General features: G+C 40.2%; 1 protein-coding gene across 2 annotated transcripts in view; it reads right to left on the bottom strand.

Moving 5' to 3' along the window:
• Positions 1-18,939, bottom strand: part of nup160 (nucleoporin 160) — a 154,566-nt gene that overhangs the window by 114,710 nt on the left and 20,917 nt on the right. For both annotated transcript variants that reach the window (XM_056252058.1, XM_056252059.1), the window contains exon 3: positions 2,110-2,320. In XM_056252058.1, coding sequence (XP_056108033.1) covers positions 2,110-2,320 — 211 coding nt within the window. The remainder of the gene's footprint in view (positions 1-2,109; positions 2,321-18,939) is intronic.

Raw genomic sequence — 18,939 nt, 5'->3', positions numbered from 1 at the left:
CAAACCATACACATAGAAAACTCTTCGAGTTTTTCAAGAATTCTACGAAACCGTAGCGTGGCGGCCTGTACACAGCAAGCCAGAATCTTTCCTTCTCAACCACAGCCAGTTGCTGCTCCTCTCTGCTGCTTCAGATAAGTTCTTTCCTGTGCGACGCAACTCTTGGCCACTGAATCCGACGTCTCTGAGGAACCGGGTTGTAGAGTGTGCCACAAATCCTCGACAGCCCACTTCCACTGGATAAACCTGGACTCTCCATCCTCGCTGTTCTGCTTCAGTGGCCAGATGAGCATACCGCAGTTTCTTCCTCTCATATGCCTCATCTACAGCATCCTGCCATGGCACTGTTAACTCTATCAGTTGAACAATGCGTGTTGATCCAGACCACAAAACAATATCTGGTTGGAGGTTAGTGGTGGCAATCTCAGGTGGAAAAATAAGCCGTTGATCAAGATCAGCCAGCATCTTCCAGTCCTTAGCAGCTTCCAGTTGACCTGGGCGAGAATTGGTTTTAACACCTTTTCTTGGTGGTTGCTCGCCTGGGCGGAGGAATATTATACAATATTATACAACACTAACTAGGGATGCTAACGATTAATCGATGACCGATTAACTGTCTATAATAATAGGTCATGCGCATGCGTGTTGCTCGTGTCAGTTTGAGCAGATATAATTTGTAATATGATGTTTATTTTGTATATCCGATAAATGTCATATTGTATGCGTTTACACTGAGTTAATCCGCTAGCAAAGGGTTTCAGTTTACCGGTGTTCATTCAGCGCTTCAGCTTGCGCAGCTCAAACAGCAATGCTCTGCTTATAATAACTATGATTGGGACTGTAATGTTACATAACATTATAATGAACACTATTTCAATAAATTGTTGTGAATTCATTGGGTTTAGTTGGCATGTTTCAGCGCGTCCACAACTGGAGTTAGACATTATGACAAGCAGGCACAACTGAGGCGGCGTTGTGACAGTTGTATTAGTCGTCATATTTGATTATTAAATAAGTAATTTAATTAAATGATCAATCACATCGACTCATTTTACAATACTGCTAGCCCTTTATTTAGACTAAAAACCACTCGCATTCATTTAGTGAGGAACAGCATTTTGAGCAGCATTTGCACACTGTCATGCTGTTGGCTATATGCCACTGCAGCAGACACATATTGCAGTATTAAGGCTAACTTAACGATTAATTGACCATTCATTTAAACAACGATCGATCATGGGAATTTGTGTAAACTGACATCCCTAACTGTACCGGTCTTGTGTGACATTTGCATTCTCTGCTGTAATGCGATCTCATGCATAATACCTCGCAGTGATTGCATTAAATTAAGTTTATTCTCATGAATACAGACGATCAACTTTGCTTTTTAAACCGGAAGAATGAAATGGCTCAGAAAAAGAAGCCACTTTTCTCTAAATAATAAACATGAGTGTTTTTGTAGTTTTCATTGATGTATATCTATATATCTTAACATCTCAAGAAATATTTTAGGGTTTTATGACCCTTTAACATGTAGCTCTGTTTGATACAATTTGTATCGGAGGTCTCTGCTCCATGTCTCTATCGGCTAAGGGGCCGTTCACATATAGTGTATAAAAACGCGCGGAAAGCGCGCCGCTTTCTCTTCTCACAAGCGCTGTCGTTGCTATGCGACCATGAACTGCGCTCTCCATGATGATGAGGAAGTATCAGCAAAGGATTAATTGATTTCTAGCCCTTGCATTAGCTTTACTACTAGATATATTTATGGAGATGAGAAATAAATAAAAACGAGCCGTGTGCCTACATTACATGCAAACGACGCGATATGTGAACGGCCCGGCCCCTAAGGGGTCCTTGCCCTGATAAACATGGAAGACCCCTGACTTATTCTATGGCTGGAAAACTGCACTGCACAATTACAGGTTGTCCAGGACTTGTTGGAACGCTAATAATTACGAATTGTATCCTCATAAATTGAAAAAGGAACATCGATAACAGCAATACTGGACATGCTGGACAAGCTAAGCTCAATTTAGCTGCATCTGCAGGGGAAAAAACATGTTGATTTAGTAGCAGTGAAAGCAGAGTAAAGATCCTGTCACTTACACTGTGGTACATGCGAGAGGGGTGCGGCAGAACCAGGCGATGGACTGATTGGCTGGTGACAATCAGAATGAGGACGTTGTTAAGGGTCTCTTGTATATAAACTCCTCCAGGCAGCAAGAGGCAGTGTGGGATACGCAAGCGGACAGCATTATTCAGAAGATTAGTGTCCAGCGACTGCTCAACAAACTGAACAGTGTCACCTGAAGTGGACCTGGAAGACAGGAGACATCCTAATGAGTAAATACTAAAGGAAAAACACATTTATTTATTTTAACAGAGGAAGTCAGTGATATTGGGACTGTATAAAATAAATGTAGAGATACTGTACATCCCCCCTGTAGAGATAATTTCATTTTCATAAACGTGCACCAATTCATTTAACAATGTAACATTGTTAGAATAGCGTTACATCAGGGTAGAAAACACGCATATAATGCATATAATATCCTTTACATCATTACAATATAGGGCTGCACAATCAGTTGAAAAATATCAGATTACAATTAATGCTGAAGTGATTAATTCAAATTATAAATTACAACACTATTTACATCTACTCCCATTGTGTCCGTTTTCTATTTACAACGTGTTTTTGGCAGCGGTTGAATATTGTAATAAAACAAAGACTAGGGCTGGGTATCGACACAGATTTCACAGTTTGCAATTCACAAGCTCTTGATTGGATTCGTTTAGGCATTCAGGCATTCAGTCGTTTAACGGCTGACGTTTGCCTACACTGAATGCGAGCATCATGTGTCAAAAGCAAAAAAAAAAAACACATTTATTTCACCTTTATTTAACCAGGTTAATCGGTTGAGAACAAGTTGGCCAAGATAAGGCGGAAGGTGTAAGGCGACATGAAATTACAGTGTACAAACATTAAAGTATATGGTCACGCATATAAAGATGTTCAAATTCAATTAAAAGGTACTGGACAATGAGTGCAGAAATAAACAACATTTAAAAAGGTAAGTTATTTAAAATGTAAAATGGAATCCAACCCAAATGTTTAATTTCACGATTGTTACCATCTATTTGCAGTAGTTTATATCCAGCAGGTCACTTTTATGCATTCATTAGCCAGTGAAGTTGCATATTTAAAGCTATTGACGTAAGAAAGCAAATTGATGTTCATGAAGCTGACAGAAACAAACAAATCAGAAATGCATTCGATTTCAGATCTTTTTTTATCATCACTACAATACATTTTGTTTGATTAGATAATCATCAAGTGTTCTATAATAATAGAAACAAATAAAGTGCAAGACTATATATTATCATATCCACCTTATTCCTACGCCCCATGACGCTTTGCGCGAATTATGGGTGTAACTTCCGTTAAGCTGTAAACAATCAGTGAAAGGCTCGCTCTATGAACGCAATACGTTAAAAAAGTGTCACAATGAGATGACATTAATCGACTCACCCTTCAACCATCGAACATTAAAATGAAATTTAAAAGTTTAAAATAATCAACAGACCAAAAATAGCCCCAAACGCGCGAGTCTTTGGTTAAATATCACTGTAGTAGGCAACCTATTGTATAACAAGCCTTATCAAAAATGTTCATTAACTTCAGCATTATGTGACACTATATCAAAGTGATTTCCGTCATTTTGACAGATTATAAATTGCATTTACCTGTGAAAACAAACCTGGAAAGATACGTGAGGATTTAAGGAGAATAACGAGAGATTCTTCGTGCATTCCAGTGAGTTATTATCGTAAATTAAATTCGGGAGAACAGACCACAAATGTGCCGTATATGTTGTACTTTTTTCATACTTTTACAGCGGATTGCAAAGGAAAAAATAAAAATCATCACGAGGAAAAGAAAGCAGCGACTGAAAAGAGCTCTTGCCATAGATATTCTTGTTATAACATGTCACGTTAAAATACCAAGTAAAACGTTATTCTCATGATGTCTAAAAATAAATCATGAAGGAAAATTGACAGCTCATCCAGTCAAACTGACGGATCAGCTTTATTTGTAGGACAACCTTATGATTTGAAATGATTCGTTTCAGCCTTTTTGAATGGAAGTTCCCCAAACCGGAAGTGCCACCCATAATTCAAAACGCAGTAAGGTCGTCAGGAATAAGGTGGATGGATACATTTGTTATTTCAATGCTCTGGCCTTTGTGTAGACATTTAAAGATGGCCATCTTTAAGCATGACTGTTTGGATTTAAATGAAATGGCAATACTTTACAATAAGATTCCATAACATTAACTAAGGTTAATAGATGCTGTAGAAGTATTGTTCATTGTTATTTCAATGATTACTAATACATTTTTAAATTAAGTTTTAATGTTTATTTTATTCGTTAACCTTAGTTAATGCACTATGAATTAACATGAATAATCAAGGTACAATTGTATTGCTCAAATATGAATAATACTGTAAAAATGTATATTGCATAATCCATATAGTTCATGTAAGCTAGCTAATACATCCTTGTTTACAAATGGGATTTGCAAAGCGTTACCTATGAAGAAACAATTGAACTGTAATATTTTAATGTGTTTAAATATGTTAGTAATTGAAATTACTTTCTGTAGAACTTCTCATTTTAATATATTCATATTTATATATTTATTTAATTTAGCATATTTTTATGGTTCAGTACAGTTTTTTAATTTTTCAGCACTGTTTTAGTTGAACATTAAAAAACAGCGACAACAACTCTTCCTCTCCTCTAAATGGCGGCACCGCGGTGGAAATGTGCAGATTAAGGGGCGGTAATATTATAATAAGATCCCCTTCCTACGTCACTAGGTGAGCGAAATCTGAGCGGCTTGTTTTTTCACATGCTTACAGAGAAAGTCTTAGCAAAACAACTGGGTTGTCCTTTTTCCAAGTTTTCTGTGTTGGTAGATGCACTTATGGCTGTGCTCAGAATATCGAACTCGTCGTGAACTCCTGACGATGCGCGTATCGATACAGAAGCTGTCGTATCGATTCGGTCGTGGTTTTGAATGTAGCCAATTAGGGCTGTGTTGAAAAAATCGATTCACCAATTCTGAATCGATTTTCATATTAATTTCTAAAGATCGATCCGTAACTCAGAAAATCGATTTAATAATAGGCTTACATTTCCCCCGTGAACTTTAACTTGCCGCGACTGGAGATCCCTGTATGCGCATTGAAAGGCTTTCACTCAGCGCGCACACTGTTACAACAACGGGCTTTGAGTGAGTCATTCGTTCATTCAACGAACACGTTCAAAAAAGCTGATTCATTAAAAGAGATGTAATGAAACAAGCTGTTAATTATTTTTTAACTTTGAGTTCCACTTTTCAAGGCTCAGCTGAGCAGCAATGCGTCGCATGGGTAACGCTGAAGCTGATGCTTCACTTATTAGAGACCAATATGGCATTGATTCAATGCGTGACTCGCTGATTTTATTTCCCCGCGGCTTCCTCGCGCTGTGGAATGCTGACCAGCGCTGCTGCTGACGCGCATTTATGGTAAATACCCGTGACGTGAACGTTAAAAGGATGATACGACAAATATTTCGCTTTCCTTTGACACGGCAACCTTTTTCACGAATACATATGACTTCAGAGACAGACGCAGGTAACCGCACGCGCTCTGCCGATCTCTCTCATTCACTCTCTGTGCGAAGCCTCTGTAGGCTACACATCACCACGATAAACAGTCTTGTTTGTTATCATTATGAACTTGTTTAACATTCAATACACATGCATGAAGTTCAAAACAAGCAGTTAAATGTCTATAATAGCCTAATAGTATCAATATGTTGCATAACTACAGTCCTGTAATTCACTGGAAAAAAAAACAAAAAAACAAATTTCTAAATCTCGAAAATCAGATCGGATCGGATCGAATCGAATAATGATAATCGATTCAAGATCTTGAGAATCGGAATCGAATCGATTCTTGAAATTTGAATCGAAACCCAGCTCTATAGCCAATTGCCACCAATTTTAGCAACGCGAGCAGCAGCGTGACATTCAAATTGGATAAGAGAATTTTGCCACCACCGACAAAATTCAAATAAAAAATATGGGAGAATTTTGAGGTTTTACACTAAACCAGAGAGTTAGACATTAGACATGTGATATGCAAGACCTGCAAAACGTCAAAAAGTCAAGTACTCCGGCAACACAACAAACCTCTCTCTGCATATGGCAAGACCATCCAGATCAGCCAGCCCCGGTCGCAGGAGGCAGTAGCACACACCTGTCATCTCAAAAGCAGCCAACGTTACCTGATGCTTTCATACCAAAACTCCCACCCACATCTCAGCGCTCTCAAAAGATTACAAATGCATGAATGCCCTTCATATGTCAGGATTTATAGCCATACAGCGTTGTCGAGAATAACGGCCTCGGACAATTGCTTCATGAGTGTGAGCCACACTACACAAGTTAAGCGAGACGTTCTGCTGTCACTCTCTTCTGCACAGAGAGTTTCTGCGATGCTTGGACTTCGAGAGCAACCCAATCGTATGTTACGATAACCTGCCACTACATATGTTCACAATGGGAACTTGTCTCGCGCATTCTGCAGACTAGAGTGATGTTTGACAATCACACCGGAGCAAACATGGCAGATTTGCTAAATGATGTGATGCACGAATGGGGAATAAAAGACAAAGATCCAGTACTTATGAACAGACAGGAGGTCTACACCAAAATGGCAATGGAGGTCTCACAGATTTCACTTGCAATGGTGAGTTGACTGTAAGAAAACTAAGTTAGTTCATGTTAATTATATCAGCTAGTTATATTATAATAATGTATTCTCACTTAATTTGATAGATTAGTTTTTATACTGCCTGTGTTTTTTTGCTATCTGTAAAAAAGATTTCTTTGGATATCAACTCAATATGTTCTAGAACATACGTTATTAATGTTGTCTACAAAATATAGGCTACATGAATTCTGTAAAAGATATTACATATATTTATTAATTATTGTATTATGTATCAATTAAAAGATATTAATGATGTCATGTTATGATTATTTCAGAACCAGAAAATGAAGCAGATCAGAAGAGAAAGAATGCTGAGACAGATCTGTCGCCACCCTGCCAGAGAAAGTGCTAAAGTGAAAGTGCCAAGGTTGTGCTCTTCAGGACTTATTTGGAGATGCATTTTCCTCTTCCAAAACACAACAATCACCTCTGACACTGTATAATCAGGCAGAGGCCCCGTCCACACTACTGCGTTTTCGTTTAAAGGTTCACTTCACCCATTTCAACATTAATCTTTATTGAAAGTGGGTCATATATGTAGTCGAAATGTAAAAGAAATTTTGAATTTGGTGCCCTCTTGACCGAGAAAAGACAGAAAATAGCTTTTGGGCGCATTTGTATGTAAGACAACAACTCCCACAATGCACCACATTGCACAGCTCCGCAAGCCACTCCCACTAATCCAGAACAGCGCCAACATCAGAGAAAAGAAATCACTCTTCCGTCTACAAAGCTAGCTGCCAAAAGAGTTTGAAATTCATTTTACACAAAATGTCTAGTTAGTTGGCTGTGGCGAGCAGGACGAGGGCGAGGGACGTAAGAGGACGGCGCGAGGCCGGTGGCGTGAGTGATAATGAATGACACCTGTGAGACGCAGCGGTCTCATATCTCTCACGGAGGAGCGGAGGCATAAAAGGAACAGGCCTGATTTTATGTTATGTTTTGTTTCTGTTGTGTGTGGCGGCCAGCTGGCTCATACTTTTGTTTTGTATTTGTTTATTTTACTATTAAAATGTTTAAATGTTCGCCGGTTTCCGCCTCCTCCTTCCCACAACAACGAACCGTTACATTGGCAAACTCATTAGCGAATTACTCCTCGTTTGCATTTCTTTCCATATGGTGAATTATTGCATGATACCTGGATGTTCCAGTCAGAACATATGCGGTGCGAAACTAGGATGGTTCACATCACAACACAAACGTCTGTGTGCTCGTCTGATTCAGAGATTTCGTCCAGGAGAAATTGCCATCGTTGAAATTCTCTGCAGCAGACGGACTCTATCTGTGTCCGTAGCGCACAGCGAGAGCACAGGCACCAGCAGTCCGCCCAGCTCGAGCCAGTCCGGGCTCCTCGTCCGCGACAGGCAGGTCTTCTGACTCGGCTGCAGCAGCCGCCTCCTGTTCCTCCATCAGCCTCAGCTGCTCTTCACTATATTGCGGCTCGTAAAAATAGCCACGAACATCGGATTCGAGCAGCAGAATTTCAAAATCCTCTTCTTCCATATCATGTTTAGTTTCTTCCGTCATTGTCGTAACTTCCTATCTCCACAGCGCTTGTTAGCTTAGCTTATAAACAAGATGGCTGATATTGATTTCAGTATCTGCAAGTGAAGTCCCACCCACTGATCTGTGATAGCTCTGTTAGCGCATTAGGTCCAACCCCCTATGGGCGGGTTTGAAAGGGTGGGAACTAGTGCTTGTAGTCTTTACAGAAATCCCCCCCTCTTACACTTCCTCCTACAATGACGTAAAATGACGATTTTTGCGTCATTGTAGGAGGAAGTGAAAAAGATAGTGGATTTCTCTCGTCTCAGGGGAAAATGAGAGAGTGTTGCATGACCATTCAATAGTATGACTGGGTTTCTAACAATGGAAAGCTTAATGCAAATGGGTGAAGTGTCCCTTTAAAAACGGAGACCTTTTGCTACGTTTGCACCTCCCGTCCAGACTAAAACGGAAAAAACGAAGACCTAAAACGGAGAAGTTTAGAAACGCTGCAGCTCCGTTTTGCGTTTTGAATCTCCGGAGGGCGTTTTAGTGAAGACGGGACAAAACGGAGGACTTTAGAAACGATGACGCAGAGGCTCACGCTCGGCTCTATGATTGGGTGTCATCAGTCATGACGTATCCTTCCCTGATTCGTCAGCCACCCATCACGTCAATCCGTTTCCTGTTTACACCGGCACGCGCATGCCCAGTGTTGGTGAATGGTCACGTGATCCGCGTTTTCAGGCGTTTTAATGTGGACGGAGATCAATTCTAATACGCAGATAAAACGCTGGTGTGGACGGAGATCGTATTCGTTTTAATTCTCCGTTTTTAAACGAAAACGCAGTAGTGTGGACGGGGCCAGAGATTGAAGTCAGGAAATACAGAGACACAGAGCCATTACCTCTTACAGAGGATCCACTCATCTGGTGGAAGGAGCACCAGTCTGTTTTTCCTTTAGTATCAAACTTGGCAGGATGTAAACCTCTGCATCCCTGGCACAAGTGTAGCAGCAGAGAGGGTGTTCTCCACTGCTGGAGATATAATTACAGCAAAGAGGACTGCTCTTAACCCTGAGCATGTAGATCAATTGTTGGTTCTGCATAACATTTTTAAATTATTTCAACGTAATGTGAAGAAATGACTTTGTTTGGTGCACATTCCAACACTTAAGACCAAGTTGTTAAATACTAGGCGTTTAAAAGAGTTTGAGAAAACTAAGTTACATTTAAGTTGTTACAGTTTTTGCTTTTATGGAATATGTTTTCAGTTTTGTTTAGTCATTGAGCATTGTTGACACGCTTCAGACTCACTATAATTGACACTATAAGTGGTATTGCAGTTATTGAGGCAGAGACTTTAAAAGCAGAAGGCAGAGCCATTCTAAGCTTTTTGTGAAATTTTTTTATTTCATTTAAATCGTTGTTTTTTAAATGACAAAACTAAAGTTTTTCAGTTATCACAACTGTTATAATACTGGTTATTCAATAAACGGATATTACGGTTACTAAACTCTGCTCAAAAGAAATTTAAATTCCAAATTGATCCATATTGTGATACGCATCGTGGCTTTAGTATCGCGATGCCTATCGTATCGTGACATTGTTGGTGATACTCAGCCCTACCAGGGCCCCGGTTCTAGCACTTTAACACAGAAAAAGTACGATTTTTATGATATGTCCCCTTTAAGACATAACCAACTGTGTTTACGAGGATACTCACCAAGACCGGAATTGACATAATTTTGTGTGTTTCTGACCATTAAAGCGCTATAATCCGTGAAAATGTGCCCAGTTTTGTTACTCGTCTGTGTGGAGGGCTGGAGGCTTTACTGTGTGTATGTGCGCTAAGTCCTGAATAGTTTAAAATCACTCGAATGTTTAAATTGGTAAGACTTAAAAAGACGAGCAAATGATAAACATAATTGAGATTGTTTAAGTGGGTCAAATGTCCTGGTATCTCCACCATCCTGCAGATGCAATGTGGTGATGTTTAGCACATTTGAAAGAGAAAAAGAGAGAAAAGAGGCAGCACCACTTAATCACTTACGCTGTTTGTAAAATTACGTCTCACAGAAAGTTTTAAAATGACTGATTTGCTCTTATAATCTGCGTGGATTCATTTTCTCATACAACCTACATGCTAATGTGAATAACTGTTTGCGAGGAGTGCGAGAGTGAGCCTGCAGTGTATTCGCGCATAGCGCGTGGAATCAGGGCACCAAATTTGGAAATCCACTGTCTCCTCAAAAGAGTCCGTTTGCAAGCAGCAGAAGGCCACCTCATGTGACACACGCACAGTAAACCTGTATTGTTCACTCAGCTGCGCATAATAGCACAGAATTAATAAAAAAACAATATATTGACCCGCGTTGTTTTCTATCATGCGCCGTGCACGTTTGCGATGACGTAAGATGCACGCAAACGCACCAGGGTTCGATAGACTTAAAGGTGCCCTAGAATGGGGTTATTTTATTATTTTATGTTTCCTGGGTTGCCCTTATAATGTTAGTATTTTTTTAGATCAAAAATAGTCATAATTTAGAAATAAAAGGCTTTTTTTTTTTTTTGCCTGATTTTAGCCTCTGTTTGAAGGGGTGTGTCTGCTGTGGGATTCAGTGTGAAACTCTCTCGAATACTTTTATTACAGTTGTAAGACTGGGAAACTGGTTGAAGCTGGAAATGAACATTTGGCCTTGTAAGAACTGGTTGGAGACACTGTCTTGACCACATGGTCTATTGAAACAAAGGAACTTGCTGAAATAGCATTCGACCTCCCCCTCACGCAGTCTCACCTGATTTACATTTCACCCAGTAACAGCTGAAACTCACATGAGAATATATATATGGTTTGATGTGAATGATTATCATTGAGCATTATGTTTGGTATCATTTGAAATGTCTCAGGAATGAGTGGTACAAATGTCTCATTCCCAAAGTATAAAACAAAAGGTAATAAGGTTTTTTAAGAGTTTAGGGATATCCGGCACACAAATGAATGTGGTCTCCTACTCCCAAGGTGTGAACTCAATGCTAATTTCCACTGTTAGCAAATGTTACCATGTAAATTTACTTCTGCCCCCAGTAAGTCTGGGGGGATGAACACAGTACATTTCCACTGTGAATACAGGTTTACATATGAAATGAGGTCTGGCTATTTAATGGAAGGCAGCAAGGGATCGTGGCTTTTTCTGTATTTCAGATCAGCCCGTGAGGTTTAGCTCATGTAGTTCATGTTGGGTTCGCATCTATTTCTCTAATCCTAAAACATTTGATGATTTGCATTGATTATCTTTCAATTGATTATGGAATTGTTAAAATACATTTACCTGACATAATAAATTGTTATATTTGATTATTCTAACAGACTTTGACTTTATTTTCATTGGAGTTAAAACGAATAGTCAAACATTAACGTATACTTAATGATGCACAGATATCATTAAAACACTTTCATTCTATGGAGTCAGATGAAACGAGTTAATACATAAGACAAAAAGTATTGCATTTAATTATAAATCCCTCTGCCATTGGAAGAGACGGAACGCGCGTTGAGACCTTCACCGCTAATTTGAATGCCGGCATTGGATCAAATTAGCAGGCCTTACAAATTGGTGACCCCCGGGACGTGATCGCAACAGATGAATTCGCGAGCAACGTCTTTTCCAGCAAAGTATGGGGATTTTTAAATCAACATGAGGTTTGAACATCTTCACTTTCTTCTGCCGCAGTGGTAAGTCATTTTTTCTTCCCTCTTGAGAAGTGTTGATGAAAATGTTGTTTGCATTGTTATGGGTAGCTATAGGAAATCCCTTTGTTTAGTCCAGAACTGAAATACGTGAGGACGTGATAAGCGACAGCGCAGATGAAGAATGAAACCCCTTGTTAATAGATTAAAGATATCCTTGTTTGCCTAAGCAACAAAAAACGAAACCTAAAATCGGAATAAGATCTTCCAAATGTTTTTCGTGTAACGTTACTTGATGAGGAGCTGTAAAACAGCCTAAAAGTTTTCAAATCAGCCGCATGTTTGTCGCCATTGTGGTATTGGCTTTGTTGAAACGAACTAGCAACACATGAAGAGAATCGGCAAACAACAGAAAGAAAAATCTAAGTTTGTAAACGGAGAAATCGGAGAACACGTGATTTTTTTTAAAATAAAAAGGCAGATCGATGCATTGTTTATAAAAAGCTAAATTTGGAAAAACAGGATGATATTATTTACAGGCTAAAATCGGATCTCAAGGCTAAGCTAAATGTTATTGTCCATGCTGCTTCCAAAACGAAGCTAAGCTAAATGCTAGTATTGCCCATGCTACTTAAAAACTAAGCTAATGCTAAAGCCATGCTGCATTAAAAAAACGCTTAACTCTTTGTGTGACCAGCCCACCGGTGGGCACAAAAGCCACATCGAATAATATTCTATACTAAACCTAAACTAATCTTGACAAACTCTATATTGCATTTGAAAGCTTCCACTTTAACACAGATGGGATTAAAAGGCAATAATGCAATAATTTGTATTTTCAAATTTGGAGTTGTGCTCTAAACATTGTAATGCACTCCTAGAACACACTTGATAGTTGTTTGTGCCACCATATGTGCACATAGGCTAATTGTAAGTTTATTCTTTAAACACAGGATTGCTTTACTGTTTGTGTATTTGGAACACTTAGGTAAAGGCTGTTGATGTTGTATTCTAGGCCGCGTATCCTGTGTGAACTGAATTAAACGCGTGTGTCTCTATGCTGAATGTGGTTATAATGTGATGCACAATGAATTTGAGAGTCAGAAACCACAAACGCGCGTCTCATTAATCCTGAAACAAAAAACCTTTTCATATTCAAAGCTTCAGGGAACGAAATTTCCCCAAATATAAATTGGAACATGTATAATGATCCTGCCCTGTTTACATTGTGGGCCGAAAAGGTCGAGCCTACACTGTACAAACTCAGTAAAAAAGGTCTTAACGTGGACGCTATTGACAATGAAATTGTCACTTGGTGGAAAACCGTGGGTAGTAAACAGAAGAAATCAAAACATGGTGAAATAATTGAGGCTTTAAACTTCATAAGTTATAAACGGCTAGATAAGTCAACAACATTTCTATCTTCGCTTATGGATGTTAAATGTGAAGAAGTGCATTCTAAAAATGCAGAGGCAAAAATGTCTGAGGCAAAGATTCAAGATCTTCAAACACAGCTAGATAAATTACTAGCTGAGCAGTTAGCCCTGACTGAAAAGTGTAAAAATCATAAATACACCATCGCAGATCTTAAGACTAAACTAAATGCTAAAAAGTCCATGTCTCCCAAAAACCTCAACAGCGATGGGACTAAAAATGTGCACTTCTTAAATGAGCCCGCCTGCCCTAACAATCCTGTATCTTTTCAGACAGGTGAAGCATGTGATAGAGTTTTGAACAGAGTGCCTGTTTCAGCCTTTAAGGTGATACGGCACCCAAATGGCACAGAGTCAACCATTCGGCGTCCTCTAACGGTAACTGAATGTAGCTTGTTTAAAGCAGAGATCGGACCATTGCCCTTGAAAGAGCCATTCGAACCATGGTGGAGACGCATTGTTAGTCTAAAACATGCATTTCAGCTTGAACCAAAAGATATTTGGCAAATTGTTATCAGCTCAATTCCAGAGGTTCTGAACTATAAGATACCACAGGCTTTGATGACAGGCAACATTGTGCAGTCAGTGTATCAAGATGAGCCTGAGGGTGAAATCTTTAATAGACTAAAACGATGTCTTCGCGATCTGCGCGGTTGTAGTCCTGTTGGATGGGAATTGATTTTCAATCGGAAACAGAGTACTGAAGAATCGTTCGAGACATATGCAGAAAAAATGTTTGAACTGTTTGAGGAGTATTCTGGAATTGAAGGTGTTAACCACAACAATGTAACTCTCCTTGACTTACTACTTACAAATGCAGGACCGCGTGTACAACAATCGCTCATGTATGGTGCTTCTCCAGCAAAAAATACATTCGAAGGTATTGTTAGCTGGGCAACAAGAATTGAGTCACGAAAACAGATGCATGGTGAGGTAGCTGTGTTAGAATGTCATGAAAATCCTCCATTTGCAGGAGAATTCAGAAAGCCGCACGGTGAAAAACTGAGCAGACTCTGTAATTCCTGTCACAAAACAGGCCATACAGAGGAGAAGTGCTGGTCATTGGGCAGAGGCAGACCTCCACCCTATTTCAAAAAACGCAGACAGCCACACTCTGATGACACAAACCAGCGCTCTGCAAGTGACCAAAGCTCAAATGCACCTAAAACCCTCACTGAGCTAACAACTTTGGTCACTCAAGGCCTTCAGCTATTAGCGTCATTTGCTAGTCGGGTAGCAGCCCAATAGCAAATGGCTCAATAGTTTAACATCAAAATTCATTGAATCTGTCACATTTTTCCCTCAAAGGTATTGAGACGAGAACAAACAGAGACTCGTCAGAGACCAGAAAATATTGTAATCGCCAAGCAGGCATTAATTGGAGAAGTGTGACATTAATCCGTACAGTTCGATTTCGTTGACCTGCTATCCAGTGCCAAAAGGGCGGAGGTGTGTTTTAATTTTTGCCTTTAAAAAACACTCCCAGAAGTGTGGCACAGGTAATAGCCAACTGATCAAGGAAGCAAATTTAGAAGGAAGGTGTGAACTAAACATCAGACAGACCACAGCCTTGCAGCTTTAAGGTGTCGCACACTGCACTGAAACAACAGCAATAATTCAGACCTGGTCAATGAAACTCGGTTTCATGTGACAGCTGGAATTAAAATTGCAATGGACATGATAATTGGAGCAAGCAAAAGAATCCCACATGTCTGAATTTGAAACTGTTGAAAACATCAGAATTAACTGTGGTTCTCTCTGCACTTGTTTCTGTCAGGTTACTTCTGCAATTCCTCAGGGGACGGATGCCAGGACGGCCGGACCTCACGATTGTTAGAACATAACCTGAGATTCGGGAGATGGGTGAAAAGACACTTCAAAGGCCATTTACATCTCACAATAGCACATCACTACATTAGCATGGCCTCCCAGTTTAGAACTGGAACTAAAATTTGCAACACAATTGCTATCCAGTCGATTCCACCCATCTCCTAGACATGAACACTGAACACACTCCTCCATCACTACACCCTCACAGCATCATGACCTGGAATAGATCCAAGTCTATTCAGACTGAACACTACACATCATGAGAAGATAAAGATGACATAGAGTCCAAAAGTGTAACCTCACTAAAGATCTATTGTCCATCTTCACACTAACAGATCCAGATAGCTTCACACACATAGGATGGGAAAGACATATGAATGGCTGCAGTCACAAATCAATGATGCAAAAACAAAATTAAAGCAGAGGCAGACCTGCTATTAAATTTAAGAATGTTTAAACTTTCTGATTGTTATTAGGGTGGTTGGAAGGTCAGAGGGCCCCTGATTTCTCAACAACCACTAATAACAGAAACATCATAACTAAATAGATCTGAAGTGTGAGCACTTCAAACAATTACAGAATTTACAATTCAACCCTGTCATTGACTGTGACTTAGCCAACAACACACACACACACACACACACACACACTCTCTCTCTCTCTTTCTCTCACACAAACTATCACACTCACACACAGATGCACACACACACACACACCCTCACACAAACACACAATCTCACACCTGTTACAAGGGATGAACAATCTCCATTCATGTTCCAAGTCACTTCTTAGATTTGCATAAGTGGCTTGCATTGGAAGATTCCTGAACAAACACTGATTCTTCATATTTTTTTCAATTTTGAATATTATTATTGTGATTACATGACTTCTTGATGCAAAGAATTTATTTGATTGTTTTGATTACACTGACCTCTTGCTGCATTTCCTTTGTATAATTCAGACCAAAAATATATATATATTTAAGAATTGGATATTTAATATGAGACAAATGTACCATTCACACCTGCTGACAAGAACATGGTATTTGACATTGAACATGACATGATTTTGTTTTGTTGCATTATGCGTTTCTAAGGATTTCTTCGCGAGTTCAGGTTCATATGTGTTCAATCGTGAAGCGGACATTTAAGATGCTTTTCAGGTGTCTCACACAAGGCAGTGTGAAGCCAAGGAGAACACCTTCATCCACTGAGGTCTGTCCAGACAGCCGCACCGTTGGGAGGTGACAGGATTGGTCAAGAAGGGACAGATTATCGTTATGGGGAAGGTGCCAGGGAAGCGGAAGTTTCTCCATGAAGGAATGACACATCAACTGAACAAGTCAAAAGGTCCAGATTGACTCTATGAACTTTGCTCACATCACAGGATCACTGGCAGAAAGCCTGAACGCCTCATCCACCTGCTGGACTCATGCTACATACACCTGGTGAGAACAGGTGTTCTGCAGGTGAACACAGCCCTCTGAGCTTCTACAGATGCTGACATTGCAAAGACAATTTTGAGTTACATCTCAAGGATTACAACAAACGTCTTACCGCGTGACCCCGTAAGTTTTCATTCGAATTTGACCCACGGGGTCAAGGAGGGAACTGTAAGACTGGGAAACTGGTTGAAGCTGGAAATGAACATTTGGCCTTGTAAGAACTGGTTGGAGACACTGTCTTGACCACATGGTCTATTGAAACAAAGGAACTTGCTGAAATAGCATTCGACCTCCCCCTCACGCAGTCTCACCTGATTTACATTTCACCCAGTAACAGCTGAAACTCACATGAGAATATATATATGGTTTGATGTGAATGATTATCATTGAGCATTATGTTTGGTATCATTTGAAATGTCTCAGGAATGAGTGGTACAAATGTCTCATTCCCAAAGTATAAAACAAAAGGTAATAAGGTTTTTTAAGAGTTTAGGGATATCCGGCACACAAATGAATGTGGTCTCCTACTCCCAAGGTGTGAACTCAATGCTAATTTCCACTGTTAGCAAATGTTACCATGTAAATTTACTTCTGCCCCCAGTAAGTCTGGGGGGATGAACACAGTACATTTCCACTGTGAATACAGGTTTACATATGAAATGAGGTCTGGCTATTTAATGGAAGGCAGCAAGGGATCGTGGCTTTTTCTGTATTTCAGATCAGCCCGTGAGGTTTAGCTCATGTAGTTCATGTTGGGTTCGCATCTATTTCTCTAATCCTAAAACATTTGATGATTTGCATTGATTATCTTTCAATTGATTATGGAATTGTTAAAATACATTTACCTGACATAATAAATTGTTATATTTGATTATTCTAACAGACTTTGACTTTATTTTCATTGGAGTTAAAACGAATAGTCAAACATTAACGTATACTTAATGATGCACAGATATCATTAAAACACTTTCATTCTATGGAGTCAGATGAAACGAGTTAATACATAAGACAAAAAGTATTGCATTTAATTATAAATCCCTCTGCCATTGGAAGAGACGGAACGCGCGTTGAGACCTTCACCGCTAATTTGAATGCCGGCATTGGATCAAATTAGCAGGCCTTACACAGTTATTATACGTTTTCACTATTACAGCTATCGAGATTAACAAATCGAGTCGCTCACTGACGGATAACGGCCGCCGCGCGCCGCCGCTTCCGCCATTAATGACGACGAGATAGCTGCATCTGTAGAGGAGACCTGCTGCTCTATCCTGGCGTCGGACAGTGAGGACTGGGCGAGCTCTGTGGACCTCCCCCCTTCTGTCCGCGAGTCGTCAGGGAAACGGGCCAGCATCAAGACCGCGAGCCCTAAAACCGCGGCTAGCTTTCTTTACCTTATAAGAAATCTACCCCACCCCCCATGGGCGTGCGTCACCGGCAAAATGAGAAAAGAGTGTGTTTTAGTCCCGCCGAGGCCGGACTAATCTCCATTTCTCAGCTCCTAGTTTGAGCGGCTGAAAATGTCATTATTGCAGCAATGAGCCTGTTGTATAACACGCACACCTGCAAACAAACGCCGACACACACAAAACTGTGATGACGCTCTCTTATCTGCTTGCGCTAATGTAGTTCTCCCCTGTGGCACAGTGGCGAAACCCGAAGCCTTCGCGCGAGAGACCCGTGTTCCATTCCGGCTCTCGCAGCAGATAGAAATTTAGTCTCGCCGCGGCCAGACTTCCACCGAAACTTTTCGCTCGTTCAGTTCCAGAAAATGCAACTGTTCCAGTGTATTTTGCAGTAAACAAGCCGGTTCCACGGCCCGCTTGCCTGCACATAAATGCCATTTCCACGGCGACCCAGAAAAATCATATAAGCATTGTATTTTCTGGTTTTCCGGCCACAGCCGATGGTGTTATGAGTGTAATAAAATGCCCACAGCCCAGGGTTCATTTCTACACACAAACACAGCCAGCCACGGTACAGGGCTCGCACAAATGAAATCGACGCATGTCAATTGTGCATTAAATGTAGTGAATGTGCCCACAACCCAGTGCCCACAAACACTACCACGGTTTCTGTAAAACGAAACCAACACAAGTCTTCCTAGCCTCCTAGGAAGTCGACGGTGTTTCAGTCTCGCCGCGGCCAGACTTCCACCGAAATTTTTTCGCTCGTTCAGTTCCAGAAAATGCAACTGTTCCAGTGTATTTTGCAGTAAGCAAGCCA

Source organism: Rhinichthys klamathensis, unplaced genomic scaffold (assembly GCF_029890125.1).
Source record: "Rhinichthys klamathensis goyatoka isolate OS25496 unplaced genomic scaffold, OSU_Roscu_1.1 h1tg000092l_1, whole genome shotgun sequence".
Taxonomy (NCBI): domain Eukaryota; kingdom Metazoa; phylum Chordata; class Actinopteri; order Cypriniformes; family Leuciscidae; genus Rhinichthys; species Rhinichthys klamathensis.
This window is presented reverse-complemented; position numbering and strand designations above follow the sequence as displayed.